The sequence below is a fragment of the Papio anubis genome, chromosome 13 (assembly GCF_008728515.1).
Source record: "Papio anubis isolate 15944 chromosome 13, Panubis1.0, whole genome shotgun sequence".
Lineage (NCBI taxonomy): Eukaryota > Metazoa > Chordata > Mammalia > Primates > Cercopithecidae > Papio > Papio anubis.
Genome location: NC_044988.1, coordinates 83,406,890 through 83,430,104, shown reverse-complemented (window position 1 = coordinate 83,430,104; position 23,215 = coordinate 83,406,890). Strand labels below are relative to the sequence as shown.

At 44.5% G+C, this 23,215-nt stretch overlaps 1 protein-coding gene across 27 annotated transcripts in view; it reads right to left on the bottom strand.

Moving 5' to 3' along the window:
- The window catches only part of ZNF618 (zinc finger protein 618), a 176,757-nt gene that overhangs the window by 23,635 nt on the left and 129,907 nt on the right, over positions 1-23,215 (bottom strand). For 8 of the 27 annotated variants that reach the window (XM_031654432.1, XM_031654427.1, XM_031654431.1 and 5 more), the window contains 5 exons: positions 21,909-21,998; positions 20,974-21,009; positions 20,800-20,877; positions 12,881-12,970; positions 635-874 (listed from right to left, as the gene is read on the bottom strand). In XM_031654432.1, coding sequence (XP_031510292.1) covers positions 635-874; positions 12,881-12,970; positions 20,800-20,877; positions 20,974-21,009; positions 21,909-21,998 — 534 coding nt within the window. Of the gene's footprint in view, positions 1-634; positions 875-12,880; positions 12,971-13,493; positions 13,554-20,799; positions 20,878-20,973; positions 21,010-21,908; positions 21,999-23,215 lie in introns of all 27 variants that reach the window. The other 19 variants (XM_031654418.1, XM_031654425.1, XM_031654416.1 and 16 more) reach the window with 5 other exon arrangements.

The following is a 23,215-nucleotide window of genomic DNA, read 5'->3' as shown; positions in this document are numbered from 1 at the left end:
CACTCATGCCAACAGGGTCCAGGCAGGCAACAGAAACAGATGAACTGGGTTGGATGTAAGACAGACAACACTGTGATCACAATGAGAAATAACACCTGCCACATGGCCACATTGTTGGGGAGGCAGTAGAGAGTGGTGGGGATGTGGCGAAGTGGAGAGCATACACTCTATTCAAGGAGGCAGCCAATTGTTGCCCTGTAGAAAAGTGAGTCCAGGACTGCCAGATCTGACTTTTCAATGTCAGGTAGAAATCAAAAGTTTTACATAAAATTTGATGTTCAAAAGCTGGCAACTAACTCAAAACATTTTTAAACCTTGTGAAGAATGTCAAATAAAACAGGCCCCTTAGGCCATGATTTGGGAAAAAAAATTCTACTACTTAAAAACAAAAGTTTGCAAACCTCCTTGTACAACCCTCTGATTTAAGGTGAGAAGACTCGGCTCAGAAATGTCAGGTGGCTTGCCATGGTCACAGAGCCAGCCAGAGGCAGAGCGGGACTCAGATTTGTCCCAGATCATTATGGGACTGCCACTCTCACCCTTGCAAGGGAACAACAACCCCAGGCACAGCTGTGGCAGGTGGTGAGAAGGGCAGGGGTGGAGAAAGTGTGGGGGTCACATAGGCCGTTGGTACCTGCGGTTGCCTTGCTTGCCGGAGATCCCGAATTTGGAGTGCGGAACGTCTGGGTTTGGGTGGCTGGAGGGGTGCGGTGTAAGAGGGTGGCGCATCGGACCACGGAGGCCGGAGCTTTTTTCCCCGACTGGTTCGTCTGGGTCTTCGCTGCCACGAAGCGTGGAGATGGGGAGACCTCTGGATGTGAACACTCTGAGCCCGTGTCTGGATCATCTGGTGGCTCCCACCCGGGGGCAGTACCTGAGAGGGTCACGCTCTCAGTCCCCGAGGGCCCTCCCAGCTGGCAGAGTGAGTGGCCTCTCAGGCCACCAGCCCCACAGTCCAGGGTTGGGACTCTCTCTGCCCAACCTCTTCTTGTGCCACAGAGAACAAGGATTCTCACTTAACTCAGAGCCAGAGAAAGTCCAGGAGTCTGGAACCTTCTGTTAGCTCATGCTTAGTTATCTGGTGGCCACCAACCAGCCCACTGTGTAGGTCACCCATAACCCTTGACCAGCCCAGTCTCTGGACTGACCAGTTCTTAGGGCATCTGAATTAGTTAACCCAGGTCCAAGTGTATCTTCTGGAATGTTGGTTTCTAAGCTCCCTTTCCATTAAAGGAAGGCTGGCTTGGAAGTTACAATAGGAAGCAGACAGGCAGGGATGTGCTGGGGCTGGGGCAAGGCAGAGGGGCCTGATGGTGCCTCCAAGGTTTTAGGGCAAGGGGCTCTGTGGCACCTTGTAGGCACTGAGTGGGAACTGTTGCTCTCAGGGGATGCTGCTCGACCCAACGCCTGACGCTTTAATTGAAATAAGTGTAGCAGTTCCCCGATGCTATCTGGGGAACCCTGCATCACCATTACCCAGGCCCCCTGTCTCCCTCACCTGAAAATTCTGTAGAAGCTGGAGTCACTGAGAACCAGGGGCTGACTCTCAAGCGGTTTCCACCTCTGGTGGTCTTGGGAGAGCATCAGTCGGCCTCATTCACCCTCCCCTGAACCCTTAGCAGTGGTGGCCAACCCCTGAACCTGGCCACACTTCCACCATAAAAATGAAAGAGGAGGGGGCAGTGGTCTTCTCCTTCAGAGATCATGCAAAATCCACAACTCTCCCTGAGGGGCAGGAAGGGCGCTAGGCAGCAAGAGGAAGGGGGGGCCCTTTGGTACTGACCAGAGGCTCATAGAACCCCCAGGAATTAGTAACACCCGAGGGTACTGTCTTGACTCAGTGCCTGGCCACAGCCCTGACCTGCCTAGAGAAGGACCTGGCTGTTGCCCACCCTGGCGCAGGCAGGTGGAGGCAGGCCCCATTATCTCCCTGCTCCTGGGACAGCGTCCGTCCTGAGCACTGTTTGCAGAGCTCAAATGAAAGGACCCCCTGGCCCACCACCTCTGCTCATTCCTGGCACAGATGGCGAAGCTCAGGCCCAAAGAAGCAGGATGCAGGGCCTTGCCCAAGGTCACAGAGGAACTGAGTGGCAAAAAGAAAAAGCCACTCCATGGTCCTTCATTTACCATGCTGGTGCGTGGGGTGAGCTGTGAGGACTGGGGCTGTCTGTTCTCTCCCGTGGAGGGTCACCCACTCCTCGCCTACAGTGGTGGCCAGATGCCGGGAGCAGGGGAGCTCTTTAGTCATGCCTCACTTAAACAAGCCCTCATCTGCCCACTCCAGCCCAGAAACAAATCCCAAGGCCTCAGTCCGCAGAAAACACTTTTGTCCCTTGTGACCTGAGCTGCCACTCTCAGGACTCTCTCTTTCTGAATCAGGAACTGACAGGTCGGTCTGGGTGGCAAAGGACACTTGTACACCTTCTCTCCCACTCTCCATCCCTCTTTCTGAGCCGAGGCCCTCAGAGGCCCTTGAGTCCCACCAGGGGACTGCTTGTCTCATAGTTTCCAATTTTTTTTTTTTTTTTTTTGCCACAGAATGAACCGACACATTCAATGTTGCAATAGGCACCAGGAGTCCATTTCTAATATCTCTGCTGGCTTCCGGTGCAAGGTGGAGTTTGGGGACCACAGCTGCTGATTCACTGTAATGGAACCAGCCTTGAGTCTGGAGTGAGGCAAATCCACCTCTGAAGCCTAGCTCTGTAACCCTCGGCCTCCGCAGTCTTGGAGACGACACCTCCCCTGTCTCGGCCTTTGTTTTCCCCCCTTGACTCCACCAACACTGGGATGACCCTCTCTGCATAACCAGCCTCACAGGGACTTTGTGGGAATCCAAGAAAGTCTCAGAAGCATCCTGAATGATAAACTGCTCTTCAAATGTAAGCAGCTATTACTGGTATTTTTCAGAGATTAAAAAAACTCCAAGGCCCAAAGGCTTATTCTGGCCATAGACATAGTAAGTTTGTGGATGGCAACACACAAAGTTACTGCTGAGATGAGACAGGGCTCGAGTCTGCCGGCTGTGCAAGGATGTCTTTGGCACAAGGCCGTGCACTCCTCCGCTCTCCATGGCAGTGACCCACACAGGAACAGAGTTTCTGAGCAACAGCCTAATCAAGCTGCTTTCCCTTTGAGACCTCAGGCTCCATCCCTGCAGAATGATTCTAGGAGCCCCTCTGGATCGGCCTGCTACAGAGTCTACAATTCCTGCTGTAAAGATCCTGGCGTTCTGAGGGAGAGAGCCCCCTTTTTTCCCTGTGGCAGGGAGCTCAGGAATATGCATAAAGCACATAGTATCATAGGCCTGAGGGTATCACCTGTGTGCTCCGATCACCCTGCTTGAGACCCGCTCCCCTCTCCAGCTTCCTCGCAGGTCACTGAGCTCCTTGCCTTCTCATATCCTACAATATCCTTTCTCTTTCAAGCTCATAGCCTTTGTGCATGCTATTCCCTTTGCCTCGAACATTCTTCCCTCCAACTTTTGACTGTTGGTCCTACATACTATACTTAAAGATCTGTTCCTTAGGGAGTCTGCCTCCCGAAACCTCCCCACCTGGGACCATTTATTTGTCAGTCCCCTCCTGTCTTCCCTTCCAAGGACCGATCACCATCAATAATGACACACAGTATGACCTGTGATCAATGGCTCTCTCCCCATTAGCGTGTATGCTCCAAGAGAGCAGGAAATCTACCAGCCTTGCCCGCCATGCACAGGGTGTCTGGCATGTTCCCTGATACACAGTGCTCAAGAGACATTGTGGAATCCGTGTATCAATGCATGAGCGGCCAGAAAACTTAAAGTCAGAACTGCCAAACAAGAGCACATCGAAGATGGGATCCCAATGAGGGCACATAATGGGGCCATGAAGCTATCTGACATGTTATCCTCCCAGTGGTCCCAAGGGTATGAGGCAGATGGGGCTACTAAGGCTCAGAGAGGTATGGCTGTCAATTCTGGGTCACAGGGTGGGTTGGGCTGGGCCAGGATCAATGTCCCAGGCTCCCGACTCATTCTACTTAACAGTGTGCTCCCTCTGTTGACCTCACAGGGAACACTGTCATGCTGGAATTCCTACCTGAGCTCTTCCTGAGAAAGAATGAAAGAGTCTCAGACAGACTGGCTGACTTCCCCTGTAGGAAACACACATGCGATATCTACACACAAGAGGTATCTAAAAAATAACAGAGCACTGTGGTCTCCTTTCCAGAAAGCTGAACATTTAACTGGGCCAAGAAAATTTAGAGAATGCAAGGAGCAAAATAATTTAGAGAATGCAAGGATTCAAGAAAAGCAACCACACAATCAAGGGATGGAGAGACCAGGGGGTTTCCCTGAAACTTCCACGAGGTACAGGAGGATGAAACTGCATTGGAGGCGAATGGAATCATGTGCTCAAAGGCTGGAGGTGGAGATGAATGGGAGATGAGACTCAAGAGGAGTCAACCAGGGAACCCCTCCTTGTGGATCTTCATCTTAGAAAGAGAACTGGAGAACTCACACTTCTGGCCATGATGGAGTAACTGGAACAAGCCTAGCCTCCTGCCATATTCAACTATAAGGTTGGACAAAGGTGGTGCAGAACTGTGATTCAGGACAGAAAACATGATGTGAGCCCCATGGTCACACTAGCTCTCTGCCTGGGGAGCTCCTCTGGACCAGGGCAGAGAAAGGTGGAGCCCAAACATCTCAGTGAACGAAGGAGACAGTGATCTGAGTTCAGGGCTTTTGAGGTGGCTAGAATTTGCACGGCAAATTAACAAAGAAGAGAGAATTGTGCAACAAAAAAGAACTCCAGAAACGTGCAGATGGGCCCCCTTGAAATCTGGCTGAGTACCAAACTGTATTTGTGCAGAGTGAGTCTCTGCAAAGCCTAGCAAAAAATAGCTAATAGGGGTGGGGGTGGGGGGCTGATTAAGTAAATGAAGATTCAAAAGTCACACAAGAGTAGGAGATATTTTGGAGTTCCCCCCTGCCAGAGAGGAGAGACCTTGCTCAATACTTCAGGCATTCAGCTAAGAAACAGCCAGAAAGGCCACGTCTTAGAAGAGCTGCTCTCACCCCAGAATAAGAACTATTCTAGACCTGCCCTAACACAGCTTAAAAACCAGCTTTTGAAGTATTGAGTTGATTTGTAATTAACCACCTGCCAGAACAAAACTTTTTTCAAAGGAAGACAAAATCAAGTCAACAACACAGCATTTCCAGGATGCAGCATGGAAGAAACAATTATTTTCCAGGCAACATAGGAAAATGTGACCGGTAATCAAGAGAAAAACCAGTTAACAGAAACATACAGAAATGACAGGGAAGATGAAAAATAATGAAGAGAAATAAAAATTATAAAAAGAAGCCAAATGAAACTTAGATGAAAAATATGATAGCTGAAATAAAAAGTTCACTTAATAGATTTTTCTAATAAAGCAGGTTAGACACCACAGAAGAGAAGATCAGTGAACTTGAAGATGGGGCAATAGAATCTATTCAAACTGAAGCACAGAGGGAAAACAAGGCTGAAAAAATGAACAGAGCTTCAGCTGATCTGTAAACATTATTGATTATCAAACATCTATGTAATTAAAGTCTCAACAAGAGAGAAAAGAGAGATTAGGAGAGAAAAATATTTGAAGAAATACTGGCTGAGAATGTTCCAAATTTGGTGAAAAATGTACATTCATGATAGAAGAAGCTCAATGAATCTCAAACAGGATAAACACAAATAATGAAACTGCTAAAAATTAGTAACCCCAGAAATACTTAAAAGCATCCAGAGAAAAAAGATACACTAAATATAGATGAATAACAATCAGAATGATCTCTGACTTTTCATCAGAAACAACTTAAGCTAGAAGACAAAGGAATGATATTTTTAAACATAAAAAAAAATTATCAGTCTAGAATTCTATATCCAGAAAAAACTTCAAAAAAAGATGTGAAATAAAAACATCTTCAGTTGAGAGAATCTTTCACCAATAGACCTACAATATAAGAAATGTTAAAGGAAGTTCTTCAAGAATTAAAGAAAATGATAATAGATGGAATTCAGATGTACACAAAGGAAAGAAAAGCAAAGGAAATGGAAAATATGTAAGTAAATATAAAAGGCATTTTCTAATTTCTCAGTTACTTTAACAAATTACTATTAAAGCTAAAAGAGTAATTGTTAAGTTTATAACACATGTAGGCATAAATGTATGATAAACATAGCACAAAAAACAAGAGGGCAGTAAATGGGAAGTATACCATTGTAAGGCTTTTATATCATATGTAATGTGTTATGACATAAATTCATGGTGCTCTGTAACATATTAAACATGTATATTATAAATCATAGAGAAACCACCAAAGAAAAAGAGTTATGGCTAGAAAGCTAAGAGGCATTTAAAAAAAAATACTTGATTAATACTAAAGAAGGCACGAAAATAAGAAAAAAATGAACAAGAACAAATGGGACAAATAGAAAAAATACAAGATAGTAAACTTAAATCTAACCATATTAATATAGTATATTAAATGTAAATGAATTAAACATTTCAATTAAAAGGCAGGGATTACCAGGCTAGATAAAGAAAGGCATAAGAACCAACTATATACACATACTTCAAATACAAAGATAAAGGTAGATTAAAAGAAAATGATGAAAAGAGATATACTAATACTAGAGATACACAAATACTAACCCTAAGAAAGCTGTCATGGCTTACAGCAACCGACAAAGGAAATTTCAGGACAACAGGCATTACCAGAGATATAGAACGGCATTGCACTACTTTATAAAGGGTCAATTCATCAAGGCATAATGATGCTAACTGTGTGTACCTAATAACAAAGGTTCAAATTACATAAATTGAAGACTGACAAACCTAAAAGGGGAAACAGACAAATCCACCATTGGAGTTGAGAATTTTGATGCTCCTCTGTCAGAACTTGGTAAGACAAACTAATTTAAAAAAAATTGGGAAAGAGTATAGAGATGTGAACAACATTATCAACCAACTTAGCCTAACTGACACTACGAGATACATCTTTTTTTTTTTTTTTTTTTTGGTCACGTGGACATGAAACACACAGCAGAAGAGACCATAAGGTAAGTCATAAAACTTATCTCAATAAATTTTGAAGATTGGAAAATGCAGAATATGTTCTCTGACCACAATGGAATTAAGTTAGAAGTCAATAACAACAAAAAATCTGGATAATTCCCAAATATTTGGAAATGGAATATGTTTCTAAATAATCCTTCCTACAAAGAAAATTTCAGGCTTGATGGCTTAACTGTTGAATTGTATAGAATACGTATGTAAAATAATACCAATTCTATATAAACTCTTCAGAAAATTGAAGAGGAGGGAGTACTCTTCCCAATTCTATGAGGCCAGCATTACTCTGATACTCAACGAGGCAAGAACATTACAAGAAAAGAAAATTGTACTGCTGGTTGAAAAGTAAAATGGCACAACTACTTTGGAAAACAATTTGGCTGTTGTTAAAAGTTAAACAACCATCTATCATATGATCCAGCCAATCCATTCTTAGGTAATTTACCCAAGAGAAATAAATCATTTGTCCTTACAAAGGCTTTTACACAAATGTTCATAACTGCCTTATTTATATTAGCTCCAGAACTCTAAACATAAATACTCTAAATATCCACCCATAAGTGAACAAACTGATTGTAGCATGTGTATCTGGAAATGGAATACTACTCATCATCAATTAAAAGAGAATGAACTACCGATACATGTAAGCATAGAGGAATCTCAAAATAATTATGCAGAGTGAAAGAAGCCAGACCTCTCCCCTCAAAAATACATACTTAGATACTGCAAGATTCCATATATGTAAAATTCTAGGAAATGCAAACTAATTTACAGTAATAGGAAGCAGATCAGTGTTTGCCTCGGGATGGGGAAGTGGTAAGCAAATTACAAAAGGGCATGAGAAAACGGTTGGGGGTGATGGGTATGTTAATTAGATTGTGGTGACCATTTCATGGGTGCATGCATAGGTCAAAACTTCTCAAACTGTACACTTTAAATAACAGGCACTTTATTGTACGACAATGTACTTCAATCAACATTTTTTTAAAAACTTCACCAGAAATATTCATTTTCTTAATTATGACCTTCGTTAACACACCACTGATTAAATATGGGGCATTCTGCTAATCCTAGGACTGTAGTTCCCTGCCCTTGAGGAGACAGTTTTGGGAATGATACCAAAAGCAAGTAAAAACCTGAGGAATTTTAGCTAGAAGTGAGAGGAAAACATGTTTCTGAAAACACATTACTGTATAAACTAACCTTGGATCTTTAAGTAATTTAGATGCCTATGCAAGAACTTGATTGTGGGGTTATTCCACAATGTATACATATGAAATAATCAAGTTATACACCTTAAATATATCCCATTAAAAAAAACCCAGAAGCTTCAAAGAAGGAAGTCATTTTATCTGGCAAAGAATAATCATCCCCAGGTTATAACTTTCTTCAGTTCATTTTACAGTTTGACTTTCTGATATGCTTAATGTGTTTTAATAAAGTATAGGAATGGCGAATTTTTTTAAGTCTAGTAATTCACCAGTACTAACAAAAGAGAATATAAGAATCCATAGAATCACCTCAAAAGATGGAGGGAAAAAACATGCAACATCAATTTATAAGAAAAACTTTTAATAAACTATAAACCAGAGGTAACTAGATCAACTGATAAAGGACATCTATAAAAACCTACTTTAACACAATGCTTAACAATGAAAAACTGAACTCTGTGATTGGGAACATGGCAAAAATATTCACTGATTTCTTCTATTCAACATTGTACTGGAGGGACCTAATCAGAACAGTGAGGAAGAAAAAAAATAAAAAGAGTACAGATTGGAAGGAAAGAAATAAAGCTGTCTTTATTTGTGGACGACATCAATATGTAAAAGAAAATCCTAAGAAATCTACAAAAAATCTATTAGAACTAATAAGTAAATTTAGCAAATTTGCAATATACAAATTCAATACATAAAGATTGATTTTTTAATATGCAATAGCAACAGACAATTGGAAAATTAAATTTAAAAGTCACAGTAGTGTCACAAACCATAAAACACTTGGAGATACGGAATGAAATATGTGCAAGACTTCTCTGAAAAGTACAAACTGTTGCTGAGAGAAACTAAACAAGCCCTAAATACTTGGGGAAATATACCATGTTCATGGATTGGGAGACTCAATATTATTGTAATGATGGTTCTCCCCAAATCAATCTATAGATTCAATATAATCCCAAACAAACTCCAAGTTGTATTTTTTTGGCAGAAATTAGAGAAGACTCTAACATGAATATGGAAGAATAAAGTTCCTAGAATAGCCAAATAGTCTTAAAAAATAACAACGTTGAAAAATTAAGAGTAGCTGATTTGAGACTTACTAGAAAGCTTTCAGTAAGTAAGATCATGTGGAATAGGCATAAAGATAAACAGACCAACGGAAGAGAAAAATACTTACACTTATACATTTAAATAACTTTCCACAAAAGTACCAGTGCAAAGGAATATGAAAAGATAATCCATTCAACACACGGTGTTGCAATAACCAGGCATCTGTATGGAATAAAATGAATCTCAACTCACACCACACATCATTTGAAAAATTAACTTGAAATATATCACAGACATAAATGAAAAAGCTAAAATTATAAGGCTTCTAAAAGATAATAAAAGAGGATATCTTTACCATTTTGAGGTAGGCAAGGATATCCTTGAGGTAGAACCCAGAAAGCACTAACTACAGAAAAAAATGACAACCTGGACTTCATCAAAATGAAAGACATCTGTTCATCAAATGATGCTGTATGAAAATCAACTGGCATGCCAGAGACTAGGAGAAAAATCCATAATACATATATCTGACAAATAACCCAGGCCTAATGGAATATATAAAGAACGCCTACAACTTAATAATAAAAAGACAAATAGCCCAACCAAAAAAATGGGCAGAAGACTTAAACAGACAATTTCCAAAGTAAAATATGCAAGTGGCCAATAAGCAAATATAAAGATGTTCAACATCATTAGTCATCAGGAAAATACAAATCAACACCACAGTGAGATTCCACCATCCCCTCACTAGAATAGCTGGAATTAAACAGACCAATGCCATAAAATGTTGGCAAGAACATGGAGCAAGTGGAACTCCCAGGCACAGCTGGTAGCAGTGAAAGATGCTATGGTCATTTTGGAAAATAGTTTGTCACTTATTAAAAAGTTAAACATACTATTCCCCATGACCCAGTAATTCTACTCCTTGGGTATTTATCCAAAGAAATGAACACATACGCCCACAAAATCCTCATATAAGCATTTTCATAGCAGCTTTATTTGTAATAGCCTGAAGTTGGAAACAACCCAAATTAACTGGTAAATGGCTAACAAATGGTATTTTCATACAATAGAACATTGCTCAGAAGTAAAAAAGCATGAACAACTGATACATACGATATGTTAAAATATGAATCTTAAAAACATTCTGCTGAGCAAAAGAAGTCAGACATAAAAGAATACAGATTCTACGACACTAATTCTAAGAAATTCTTCTACAGTGAGCCTATGTCCTTATAGGGACACTCACTAGACCCAGGGAATCAAGTCCTAGCCCTGGAAACCTACCTGATGAAGCCCTCAAATCCACCTCTGCCTCCACAAGGAGTCCACTGGCACACAAATCTCTAGAACCAGACAGAGGCCACTGCAGGAGCTATCTCTTGGTCAGCCTTGGATAAGTAATTCTCTGTTGAATCCAGGCTAAACCTCTCATGCCATATTTTAAACACAGATGACCCCTGAGTTCCCAGACTTCAGTAGGTAACAGAGAGATTCGGTCAACAAGCAGATACAGAAAGAAAGAGAGTTCATAACAGAAAGCAAAAGAAAATGAGGAAGAGAGAAAGAAAAGTAGACAGCCCTTCAGGAGAGATGCACCAGGCTGTCAGGGTGGTGCATCTCTTAGGGGGCAAGAGATACACCCCTTTCTGTTGTACCATCTGACATGGGATGTAGGATAGCTTCATGGTTGAGTATGGGCCTAGAGCTTGCCTGCTGGAATTCAAAGCCAAGTTCCCCATCTTACTACCTCCATGGCCTTACTCAACTTGCCCCAGGAAGCACTGAAGATAGTCTCCAAAGGCTGAACCCAAGGTTATAGTCTGCCCTTGTAGCTAACACCTCACTGAAAGTGCATTCTGGGTAGCATCCAGTCTGGGCACCAGGCAGCAGGGCAGTTGCTGCTTCGCTGGAGAACACAGACATGGCTGCCCTGTACCTGCTTATGGAAAGCTGGATCCCCAGAGGGGCGCAGGCCATGGTGTTCAAGCCCGACCATAGTCCTGCTGTCTGGGCATCAGCACCACAAGTAGGTCAACTGGACAGTCGGTGCCTACCCAGTGGAATCCTGCATCCTCTCTCCCCACACAACATCTGGCTCTACGGTGGGTACTGAAAGATCCATACAGCCCACGTTGGGAGGTGGAATGAATTCTTCTAGTGGGGCCATAGCAGGTACCTCATGTCAGAGATGTCTATAATCCAGATCCTGGGCTCAAAAGACCTTAAAGAGCTTTCACAGATGGGAAACTGGAGCCCACAGAAGGAGAGCAATAGGCACAAGGTCACAGAGCAGTGAGGGGCAAGCAAGGATGAGAATCTCAGCCCAGTGCTCGACTTTGGGACTGGAGTTCTCGCCCACGGGGAGACACCTCAGCCCCTGCCACTCTGCCCAGAGGGGAGGAATTCCTGGGGAAGCTACCTGCACCACCCTCCAGGCTCTGAATACTTCTCCCTCCCTCTCCGATACCCTTGGTATGCCAACAGCAGGGCTTCACGAAGGACTCGGGCCTTCCCAGACTATAAGGGGCTTCAGCCCCCAGTGACCTTCTGTAAACCCTCCTTCTCTGTTTGGACCTAAGTCTTCCCATCCACAGAATGGGGAGTGGTATCCCCACAGCTCTGCTGTGAGAAACAAAACCAGTAACACTCCCCAAAACGTTGCTAAACATCCAGCCCTTCTGCCCTGAGACTGCACAAGCCCCGCCCCCATCAGACTTCGGTTTCCGCACCTGTACATGAAGGGGAAGGGAGGCTGATGGGCCCCCTAGCTCATACACTCGGGGATCCAAGGATGGTGACCCCTCTAATATCCAGAAAAGGAGGTGGGAAATCAGCAAGGTAGGCTCATGGGCACCAGGAGGATAGAAGGCCAGGATGTCCCTGTGGGAAGGACCCTTAGAGCTCTTTCCTTTCCTGGTCAGAGTGGGAGATAGTGGTCCAGGGTCGGGATGGGGCCTGCCCCGCATCACAAGCAGGCCTGGGACTCAGCTGGGATTAACAGCCAGGGCTTGACTCCCAGCTCAGGGTTCCTGCCACCTCCTTAGCTTCCCACCATCAAGGCCAAGAGGGAGCTTTCCTGTCCAGTTAACCATGCCCCTAGCCTGGGCTCCCTCCTGCATCTGTTCAGACTGAAGCTGTATCACGGAGCACTGGCTTTGGGAATGAAGATTCATAAACCTCATGATGTGGGGGTACCTAGAAGAGGGCCACAGCAGGACTTGGGGAAGTGATGTCCACCCTCCTCACCCCAATCACGCGGGCACAGGACTCTGAGTCCACTGAGGGAGGGCTCAGACGCTGCTCTGGCTTAAGAGGGGGACTTCTCAGCTATGCCAGCCACTGTAGACAGGTGGCCCTAGGTCAGACTTAACACCTAAAGACTGACCCAGAACTGAGCTCACCTTGCTTTCACCATTTCCTAGCCAAATTCCAGAGGCCTGGCCAACGGTTGGCCCACCCTGTCCCCAGCCCCCCAATCCCCATCCCCACCGGGAGGAGGTACTCACTGATGGGGGCGTGTAAGGCCACATGCTCCTGGTAGGGAGTGTAGTACTTGTACTGTTTCCCGCAGAATTCACAGGTGTAATTGCCAGTTTCTGTCCAGGAAGGAAACGAAGGTGTAAGAATGGGCAACTGGCCCCCACCAAGAAACATCAGCGTGCTCCCACCCCCCAAAAAACTCCTCCCCATTCTGGGACCATCAACTGGAATCAATTCTGACTCTGGAGTTAGAAGACCCCTATTCCAGTCCCAGCTCAGACATTTCGAGCTGGGTAACCTCGGGCAAGTCTCTTAACCTCTCTGTGCCTCAGTTTTCGTATCTATAAAACAGAGGTCATAATAGGACCACCTTGTAGGATTGCTGTGAGGATTAAATTTAGATGGCAAGTGCTTAGAACAGTACCTGGCACATTGCTCCACCCCAGCCCCGGTGCTCAAGAAATGTGCTGACCTCCAACACCAACCTCTTCATCAGCCCCTCTACAAGCCCTGCCCTCTGCAGTGGCCACACCCAGGGTCCCCTCATCTCCAGAACCTTCCCTACCCCCAAGCACCCCCCACCCACTGGCAGCAGGGGTCACTTCTTCCTCTCAAGTCCCACCCGACTTTTATCTTTACCTCTCTTTTGGCACTGCCTAACTTCTTTCTTCTTAAAAATGTCTGATGTAATATTGTTCACTGGGGGAAAATTATAAAATACTGATAAATACAAATACAAAATAAAAACTAAAGAGAAAGTTCAATCATCTGTAACCCCCAAAGAGCAGCATCTACCCTCTCGGGAGAGGGTGCCCTGGTCCCCACTCTTCATTCTGTCTCATCTGGGGTGTGCTTCTCTCACTGATACCACCTGTCTGGCTCCTGTGAGCCCTGAATTAGCCAGTCCTGATCAATATCCTCTTTGTAATCTGGTGTATTCAATCGACATTACTTTGTGGACATCTTGCCCAATCAATAAATATTGATCTCTACTGCATTTATTGGCTGCATGGTTCCCCCTGGACTTTGGAATTTGCTGAGCCAGTCCTCTATACCAAGGAACATTGCGATTGTTTCAAAATTTTTTCCCTATTTAAAAAAAAATGTTGTGACTCATGTTTTTATAGAAAATTTTCCACATTTACCCATTAATTTTACACATTATCACAAAACAAAGGCTATTCCATATAATCTTTGCACATTATTCCCTGGGGAAATATTCAAGAGAGGGAAAGGGTATGTATTTTTAAGACCTTTGATAACCATAGCACCATCATCCCAATCAGAAAGGTGTGAAAATGACCGTTTATGCACACTACAGCCAGCATTAAGTATTATCATCTTCTTAAATTGTGTCTATCTGATAAGAAGAACTATATTACACTGCTGATTTTATTTTCCATTTCTTTGATTTCTAGGGAAATTGATTATTTTTCATGTTTAATTAACTATTGTTTTCCTTTTGTGAGTTTCCTTTTGTGTTTACAGCCAGCATTTCTACAGGTATATTGACATTTATGAAATCACTAAACTCTTTGTAGATTAAGGATATCAACATTTTGTTATACGTGTTAAAATTAATTTTTTCTTAATTGCTCTATTAGTCTGTTTATGGTTTTTCTCTCCTGCTATAGAATTTTTAGTAGTTAAATACTTTTTGTAACTGATTCATAAACACTGGAAACAGTTATTTGCTCTTTGCAGGATTCACAGTTATTAGATCAACTGTATTAAATATATTATTTAAATTCTATACAACCTTATTTGTCTACTTGCTCTGTCAAGGACTAAATATTGTGATAAATCTTTCTACTTCACTGTATTTCTAAATTTATTTTGTATATTTGGAAACAATGTTGTTTGATACCTAAAGGTTCATGGGATCAAAATCTTCACTGTGAACTGTATTTAGTAACATAAAACTATTTTCCAACACAGTGCTTCTCAAAGTGCGGTCCCTGGACCAGCAACATCAGTATCACCTGGGAACCTGTTAGAAATGCAAATTCTTAGGAATCACCTAAGACCTACTGAAAAAAAAAAAGTTATAGGTGCTGGGTCCAGCAATCTGTGTTTTAACAAGCCCTCCAGAAAATTCTGATGCATGGGAAAATTTAAGAACTCATGCTGTAACATTTAATTATTCCATTTTATTAGTTTGTGTGGCATAATTTGATAATTAATTTGTCAGATCCTGATTTCTATTTGTTTACATGTACGTAAAGACATGTCCCAACATTTTCTCGTACTGTCATTCGTTAAACAGGTACTGTGCTAAGTGCTGGCACAAAATGCTAAGCAAAACAGGCAAAGTTCCTGCCTTCAAGGAGTTTACAGTCTAACAAAAGGAGATAAAAAAAAATCAAAGAGTCACTCAAATTTAAAACTCCATCCACAGTAAGTGCTCTCAAGGAGACATATGCAGTGCTATAAAAACCCATGATAGGGAATTTAATCTAGTTCTGGAAGTAGGAAAGAGAAGCTCAAGTGCAGAGTAAAGATAAGGAATTAACCTTGTCTCTAATGTCTCTAATAAACCATTAACAATTGGATTATTTTAAATCAACCTGACAAGCTTTGCCTTCTAATAAAGGAGATTATGCCATTTGCTTTTATTGCTATAATTGATTTGGTTTTACAATCATGCTCCACCCTTTCTGATTGCTGCCTTAATTCCCAGTTGTTTTATATATGAACTCTTTATTTTTCCATTATTCTCCGATATTCCATTATTTTCCAATATTGTCTATTGTTTTAGATAATTAGTACATAAGATGTATTTCTCTAATTGTTAATAGTCAAGTGGCAAATGACATTTTTCAGTCTGTCACCATTGAGAAAGGTAGTTTAACCCAGTGTTTCTCAAACTTTAGCACATCAAAGAATCATCTAGAAAGACTGTTACAACATAGATTGCTGGGTTCCACCCCAGAAATTTTGATCCTGTAGGTCTGGAGTAGGGCCTAAGAATATACATTTCTAATAAGCTTCCAGGAATGCTGATTTGCTGGTCTGGAGTCACACTATGAACAGGAAGGCTTAACCTACTTTACTGTAGCCCTCACCAATTCCTCCTTCCTTTAAAAAAAAAAAAACCCTCATTTTAAATATTTTAGAATAATGTGCCTTCTGCAATTTTATAATCGGATTTGGAACATTTTAAACTAACTTCTAGTTTATCTTGTTTTACTACTCACAGTTCCTCTTATACTATGAATTTCTCACAATTGAGTCTTTAAATGTATTCTACGACTTAGTTCATCAGAGTATATCTTCAAATAATTTTGTGAAGATGGGTACATAGAAAAAAAAGTATGTTTTTAAGCCCTTGCTTTTCTCTTTACACACAAACCAGTTTGTCTAGATATAAAATTCTTAGATTACAACCTTTTCCCTTCAAATCTGATCCATTATCTTCTAAGATTTAGTATTGCAGAGATGTCTAAGGCAAGTCCACCTTGAATTCATGTATAGGTAACTTGCTTTTTTATGCCTGAATGCTTATATAGGTTTTTTTTTTTCCTTTATAGTTTTAAAAAGTCACTGAGATCTACGTAGGTTCAGGTCTCTTTATACCAAATCTATCTGACGCATGATAAGCCTATTAAATCTGCATATACAGGTCTTCCTTTAGCTGAGCAAATTTTTCTTCTATTAGATCTTAGGAGCACTGTTTCTGGACACTGGTACTATAATATCAATTATCTGAAACTGGCTCCCTGTTCTCCCTGTTTATCATATTTTCCTCTCATCCTCTCATTATCTTCATCTGTTCAAGTTCATCCTTCACATCACTAATTCCAATTTTGCAGATAAACTCGGTTCTTTACTTCATAGAATGTAGTTTTTAATTCTGTTATTACATTTTCTGCTTTCCTGAAATCCTTCCTCGTCTTACTCCTCTCTCTTTGCCTTCTTATTCTGTGGCTTTTTCACCATACAACTCCGGCTCCTTTTTCACAGGGGTCATGCTATGGACCGAACTGTGCCCTCATCCTCAAATTCATACGTTGAAACTCTAACTCCTAATATGATGGCATGTACAGATGGGGCCTTTGGGAGGTAAGCAGGGTTAGATGAGGTCATAAGGGTAGGGTCCTCATCATGGGATTAGTGCCCTTATTAGAAGACAAGCCAGAAAGCTTGCTCTCTCTTTCACCATCATGTCCAGATATATGGTGGCCACCTGCAAGCCAGGAGGAGAGCCCTCAACAGAAGCCTGCCATGCTGGCACCTTGATCTCAGGCTTTCCAGCTTCCAGAACTGTAAGAGATAAATTGTTCAGACCACCCAGTCCACAATATTTTGTTGTGGCAGCCTAAGTAGACTTGTAAGACAGGTCACATTTTCTTATAAGAGATGGAGGTTGTCAAACAGAATGGTCTTCTAGATTTTGTGGTAGATCATTTTCAGAGGTGTGCTCTTCTCCGAGTTTCTTAAATTCTCTTTTTCTTGTTATATGGAATTTCATAGTTCTCTCATTTTTTTTTTTTTTAACTATTCAAGTGACTCTTCCTTATTCAGGCATAAAAATCAAGTAACCCATACGTGACTCCAGACTTACTCTGTTTCAACAGACCACACAAATGAGTTTTCCTTGATTCTCCCTCTGCCCATTATCATGGAAGTAATTCTTGGATCTGCAGATGAAGAGCAAGTTAACCCACAAGGCTTCTTGGACCAGCTCTCCCTTTTCTAGCAGGATTCTCTGCTCTGTCATTGCCTGGGCTTCTTCCAACCTAAGTACCTAATTCTCTAATGTGCTCAGCTGATGCTGATGTGAAAGGTGTACTTCCCAGCACTCACTCCTGCCGGGGTGTTTCTTCTTCCTCTGACTACAGAGCTTTACTCGGGCAATCAGTCCCTTCAGAATACATGGTGCCTCTACTGGCTAATCATTTTTAGCGTTCTGTGGCATTGGCCTGCTTATACGTAGCAGGAGCTGAAGAAGCAACATTTTTGTCTCACAGGCAGCTCCTGAGTGGCAGCAAGGGATGGTCTCACACCACACCAGCAATCTCAGCTCCATTCAGTCCAGCTGGGAGTACGCTGGCAGCCAGACCCAGTCTGATATTCTCAATGCAATTCTACACTCCTAATAATTTGTGGTAATTCCTTCCAGGTCCTTGCACTGGCTGTCCGTCAGACTTAGTTACAGATACAGAGAACACGCTTCATCTTGTTCTGCATCTTCCTGGGTAATTAACAGGTACCACTTATTTAATGCTTTGCACGCATGTGTAAGGACTACGCTAATTCTTTTACAATTATAATCTCATCTAAGCCCCAAGACAATCCTGAAAGGTGAGTTTTATTGTCATCAGCCCATTTAGAGGTAGAGAAACTATGGATTAGACAGATTAGAAAACTGGTAGGACATCATGCAGCTATTAAGGGTCGAGCTGGGAGTCCTGTTTGGGTTGGCTCTAAAACTCTTGCCCTTGACTCTTAGTAACATGTCTCACTTACTACACCTTGGATATGAGCCAGGTGCTCGGCGAGACATTCTATGTGTGTGTGCTCCAACAGCACTGAAAAATTCAGAGATGTGCTTGTTCCCAACTTATGGGACGCTCACAAGGGGTAAGGAGCTAGTAAGCTGGTGACGACAGCATTCAAACCCAGGCCTGTCTGATTTCAAAGCCCATTTTCCTAAGGATAATGATACGGTTGGAAGAGCAGCAGTACACTGGGACCACTGCCAGATCCTGCATAGATACTGAACGGGGAGGTCACAGATCCTCTGTTCCTGTCCTATATCTGTCTATGAATGTCTCTCCCACCAGACTATGAATTCTTTTGAATTCTTTTTTGAGATGGAGTCTTGCTCTGTCACCAGGCTGGAGTTCAGTGGTGCGATCTTGGCTCAAGATCTACCTCCCGGGCTCAAGCGATTCTCCTGCCTCAGCCTCCTGAGTAGCTGGAACTACAGGTGCTCACCACCATGCCCGGCTAATATTTTGTATTTTAGTAGAGACGGAGTTTCACCATGTTGGCCAGGATGGTCTCCATCTCCTGACCTTGTGATTCACCCGCCTTGGCCTTCCAAAGTGCTGGGATTACAGGTGAGAGCCACCGCGCCCAGCCTGAATTCTTTGAATGCTGCAAATATGCCTGATTCACTTTTGTGTTTCCCCTGCAGGGTCTAACTTCCTGTATTTGAGCGCTGAGGGTTTCGTCATATGGTTTTTTTTTTTTTTTTTTGAGACGGACTCTCACTCTGTCACCTAGGCTGGAGTGCAGTGGTGTGATCTCGGTTCAATGCAACCTCTGCCTCCCGGGTTCAAGTGATTCTCCTGCCTCAGCATCCCAAGTAGCTGGGGCTACAGGCATGCATAACCACACCTGGCTAATTCTAGTAGCGACGGGGTTTTGCCATATTGGCCAGGCTGGTCTTGAACTCCCAACCTCAGGTGATCCGCCCATCTTGGCCTTCCAAAGTGCTGGGACTACAGGTGTGAACCACCGCGCCCGGCCATATTCTTCATCTTTAAGATGATTTTTATGCTCCTGTTTATCGAGTGTTTACTATGCATGTGACAAGCACTGTGCTAACCACTTTATAGACATGATCTCATCTTCAGTTTCCTGAACGCTTTCAGAAGAGTTAAGAAGAAAGCAAAGAATCATCCCATGACCACATGGACAAGGGATGAGGAAGAAAAAGCATTTGGGGGAAGGGGGAGGGGACACACCCAACCCCTTCCAAGAGCTGGGATCAAGTTCTGCCTGAGGAACGTATCCAACTTAGTGTTTCAGCTCCTCTGATTTTCCTTCACTCAGATATCCTCATCTGCTCGTTCTGTTTTTGTGTATATTTTTACAAGCTGCTTTAGATCCTTATTGGAAGGAAGCAGAGACCATAAAGGTCTGTTCTTGCTGGGTAGTAAGTGAGGTACAGAAAACAAAGAGATAAAAGCAGGTATGGCAATTCCTGAACAGCTGGAAAGGACAAGTCTCACTCACTTGTGGTCCCCCAGCACCTGCCCTAGGCTGGCCACCCGGCCCCTCCCAATCCATCTTCCTCCCAGCAGCAAAATCAGGCTTCCTAAAATGCAAATCGGATCAAGTCCCTTCTCCACTTAGTAAACTCTCTGGCTCGTTCACCTGAGGATGCTGCCTGCTAGCATTCAAGGCTCTGTAAGACCTGAAGCCATCAATTTCTGGGATCAGCAGGGCTCTCCTGCCTTCACATGGGATGCCGGGGCTCATCCCCTACCCTCATCCCCACCCGAAAGCTTCCAGCATTCCCTCAGGCCTCCCACAACTCCCTGCAAGCTGTGTTGGAACTGTTCAATGATCTGCTGTCATCACCCCCAAAGCCCCATCTGAACTACCCAAGGGCAGGACTACATGTGTCCTGCTCCCTGCTGTGTGCCCACAACACTCAATACAAGTTTATCGAAAACAGGACAGACATGTGTGTGGCTCCTGCCCTCAGGGCGTGTCCTGGGACAGAGACAGAGTATCTGCCTGTGGTTTCCCTGGATAGCTCATTCGCTGAGAGGCCCCTTCAGGTGACTATGACGTGTTATTTTCTGAGCACCTACTATGTACCAGGCACTGTGCTAACAAGTGGTTCACATCCAGGATCTCATTTAATCCCCCAACAAACCTGTGGGGAAATGTCATCCTCACTCGACGGGTGGGGAGGCTGAGGTTCAGGATGGCTAACAGACCGTGAGGACACCAAGCCTGTAAGCAGTAGCGCCAGGACTCAGTCCCATCCTGGCTGCCTTCACTGCTCTGACCTTGACCCTGTGCTGCCCTGCTGCTCCTCGAAAGCTCCAGTCCTAACACTGACTGGCCCAACTGACAGGTGGGCACCATTGCTGCTGTTAAGTGATGCCACCCACTGCTACCCCTGCCCTAGCAGTGAGACTGAGCCCTGCCTCCCTTGGCCAGCCCCCACCCAGCCCTTGTCCCCAGAGGGAATCCCGCATACTTGGCCCGATTTTCTGGAATGGCTCCGGGGGCTCCTCCTTCACCTCGTCAGTGGCCACGACACCTTGGTCGAAAGGGTCTGTGGGAGAACATATGGCCCTCAGCAACCTGGTCCCCCAGGTCTCAGGAGCCCAGCCGGGGACAGGGGAGGTGATGAGCAGCCCCAAGGACTTACCTGCCCGGTTCTCGGGGGCCCCTTCCACACTAAATACTGTGCCCGGGCGGGAGGCAGCAGCCGCAGAAGGAAAGAAGCAAACAGGAGCCCTGTTAGTCCCTGCCCAGAGCAGCCTCTGCCGCCGCTCCCAGCCCCTACCCCCATGGGTTTGCCTTGGGGCCCAGGTGGGCTGCCCTGGCCACTGTGGAAGCCCCCCAAAACCAGGACAACACAAGGATACATCCCAACCAGGACACAGCCTGGGCCTCAATCCCTTGTCCTCACTAGGATGGACACCCACCCATGGTGCAGGCAGACAGTTTGCCTGGATCTGTTTCTGATTGCCAGCATGGCTTCAAGGGGCCAGGGCAGGAGAAAAGAGGAAGAGATCAGGAGGAGAGAGAAAGAGGAGGTGAGAAAACGGACGGGCTAGTGGTAACAGGTGGTGGGCCTGGTTGTCACAGCTTGAGATGGGCTGAGGGTGTGGGGCTAGACGGGGAACCCCTAAGGCCCTTCCATGGTCTAAGACCCTCCTTCTAGGATTTTTAAGACTCAAAAATGTGTTAACTGTATTGTTCTAATTTCTAATTGTCTAATCTAAGATGCTAAAAGGCCATCATTCGTTTTTTAAAACCAGTGTAATTTCATCAGAACATAAAAATGCTCAATATGAAACTATAAAATGACTCGATATGAAATTCCAATATTCGACTAATTTTGACCTATAAAAATGGCAAGTTCACTTGGGTTAACCTAAATAGAAGTCACGTGGAGTATGAGGGTGACGTTCCCGCCCCCAGAATCCTCCAGGGCTGGTCATCCCCCTCGTGGTTCTGGCTACTGCCTGGCCTTTTTCTGGGTAAGAGGGAGGAGGGAGGCGGGGAGGGCTGGAGGCTGGTGTCTCTGAGGAAGGGCGTTTCTTGGCATGGCTCCAGGGAGTGAGGGGCCTGACTCACCATCCACTGCGTGCAGGTCTCGGTGCTCTTGGAAACAGCTGTAGTATTTGTACTTCTTCCCGCAGATGTCACACGTGTACCTGAAATTGTCTGCATGGGATGAAAACACACACCTGGTTGGTTACCAGGGCTTCAGTCATGTGGGGTGGGGTTTTTCTGGCCAGATCATCTCAGAAACCAAAGACGAAACTAGCCCAGTCTGGCCCCAACTGAATGACCCCATGGAGAATCAGTTCCTGAGCCAGTCTGTACCTTGGCACTGCCCAAGTCTTCTAGACCACGGAAGGGCATGGCACCGCCTACCCTCTGGAACACCCAGCTTCTCCTCTCCGATATGCAGGAGGGTGAAGCTCCTGCCTCAGTGCTGGCCCCACCCTCCACCCCAAGCCAGCCTTGTATTGCCTCCTGGGTCCACAGGATGTAGGCTGGGGTGTCAGGGGTCGTCTGTGGAGATCCAGACCACACAAGGTGACTGGGAGCCCAGAAGTGACTCCAAAACCACCCCCAAACCTGCCCTAGGTGAGCGGAGTTCCTTGCGGCCTGGTTCCCAAATGGTCTGGCACACCCTTTGCAGAAGCTCTGTGAGAATAACAATCACTGCAGCGCCCATGCCCAGGTGCTACAGCAACCACGGCAGCAGGCCAGGCTCTTCCCCTCCATCTCCTCCGTTCTTGCCGCAGAGGGAGGAAGCTGTCTCTCATTTTACACACGAGGAAACTGAGGATCAGAAGGGACATGCCCCAAGGGCACAGCCGGGAGGGCCTGTGATAAGCAGCCTTGGGGATAGCACCCAGGGCTCCTTGCCTCTTGATGCTCATGCCCTACATCACCCCTTCCCTGTGAGTCTGGGCTAGACCTGGTAACTGACTTCTAATGAACAGAATGCAGTGAAAGTGACTGCGTATCACTTCTGAGGGTAGCTTACAGAAGACTGAGACTTCTGTTTCAAGCATACCTTCTCTCTCTGGCTCACACCTGCTGGCCTCTGGGTTGTGAGCTGCCATGAGAGGATGAAGTGAGGGGTCAGGGCCAGCTAGCCAGGGAGGCTGGGTAGAGACAAGCAAGTAGACAGGTGGCAGCAGATGGTGGGCAGCATGAGAGAGATCCCACGAGAGACCCAGGTGACCAGGAGCTGAGGGCAGCCTCTGGTGAATAGCCAGTGAGGCCCTCAGTCTAAGGGCTTGGGAAGGACCGACCCTAGTAGGGTTGTTAACCTGCTAACAACCATGCGAGTGAGTTTAAAAGCAGCTCTTTCTCCAGTCAAGCCTTGAGATGGGACCACAGCCCTGGCCAAGTCCTTGCCTCCA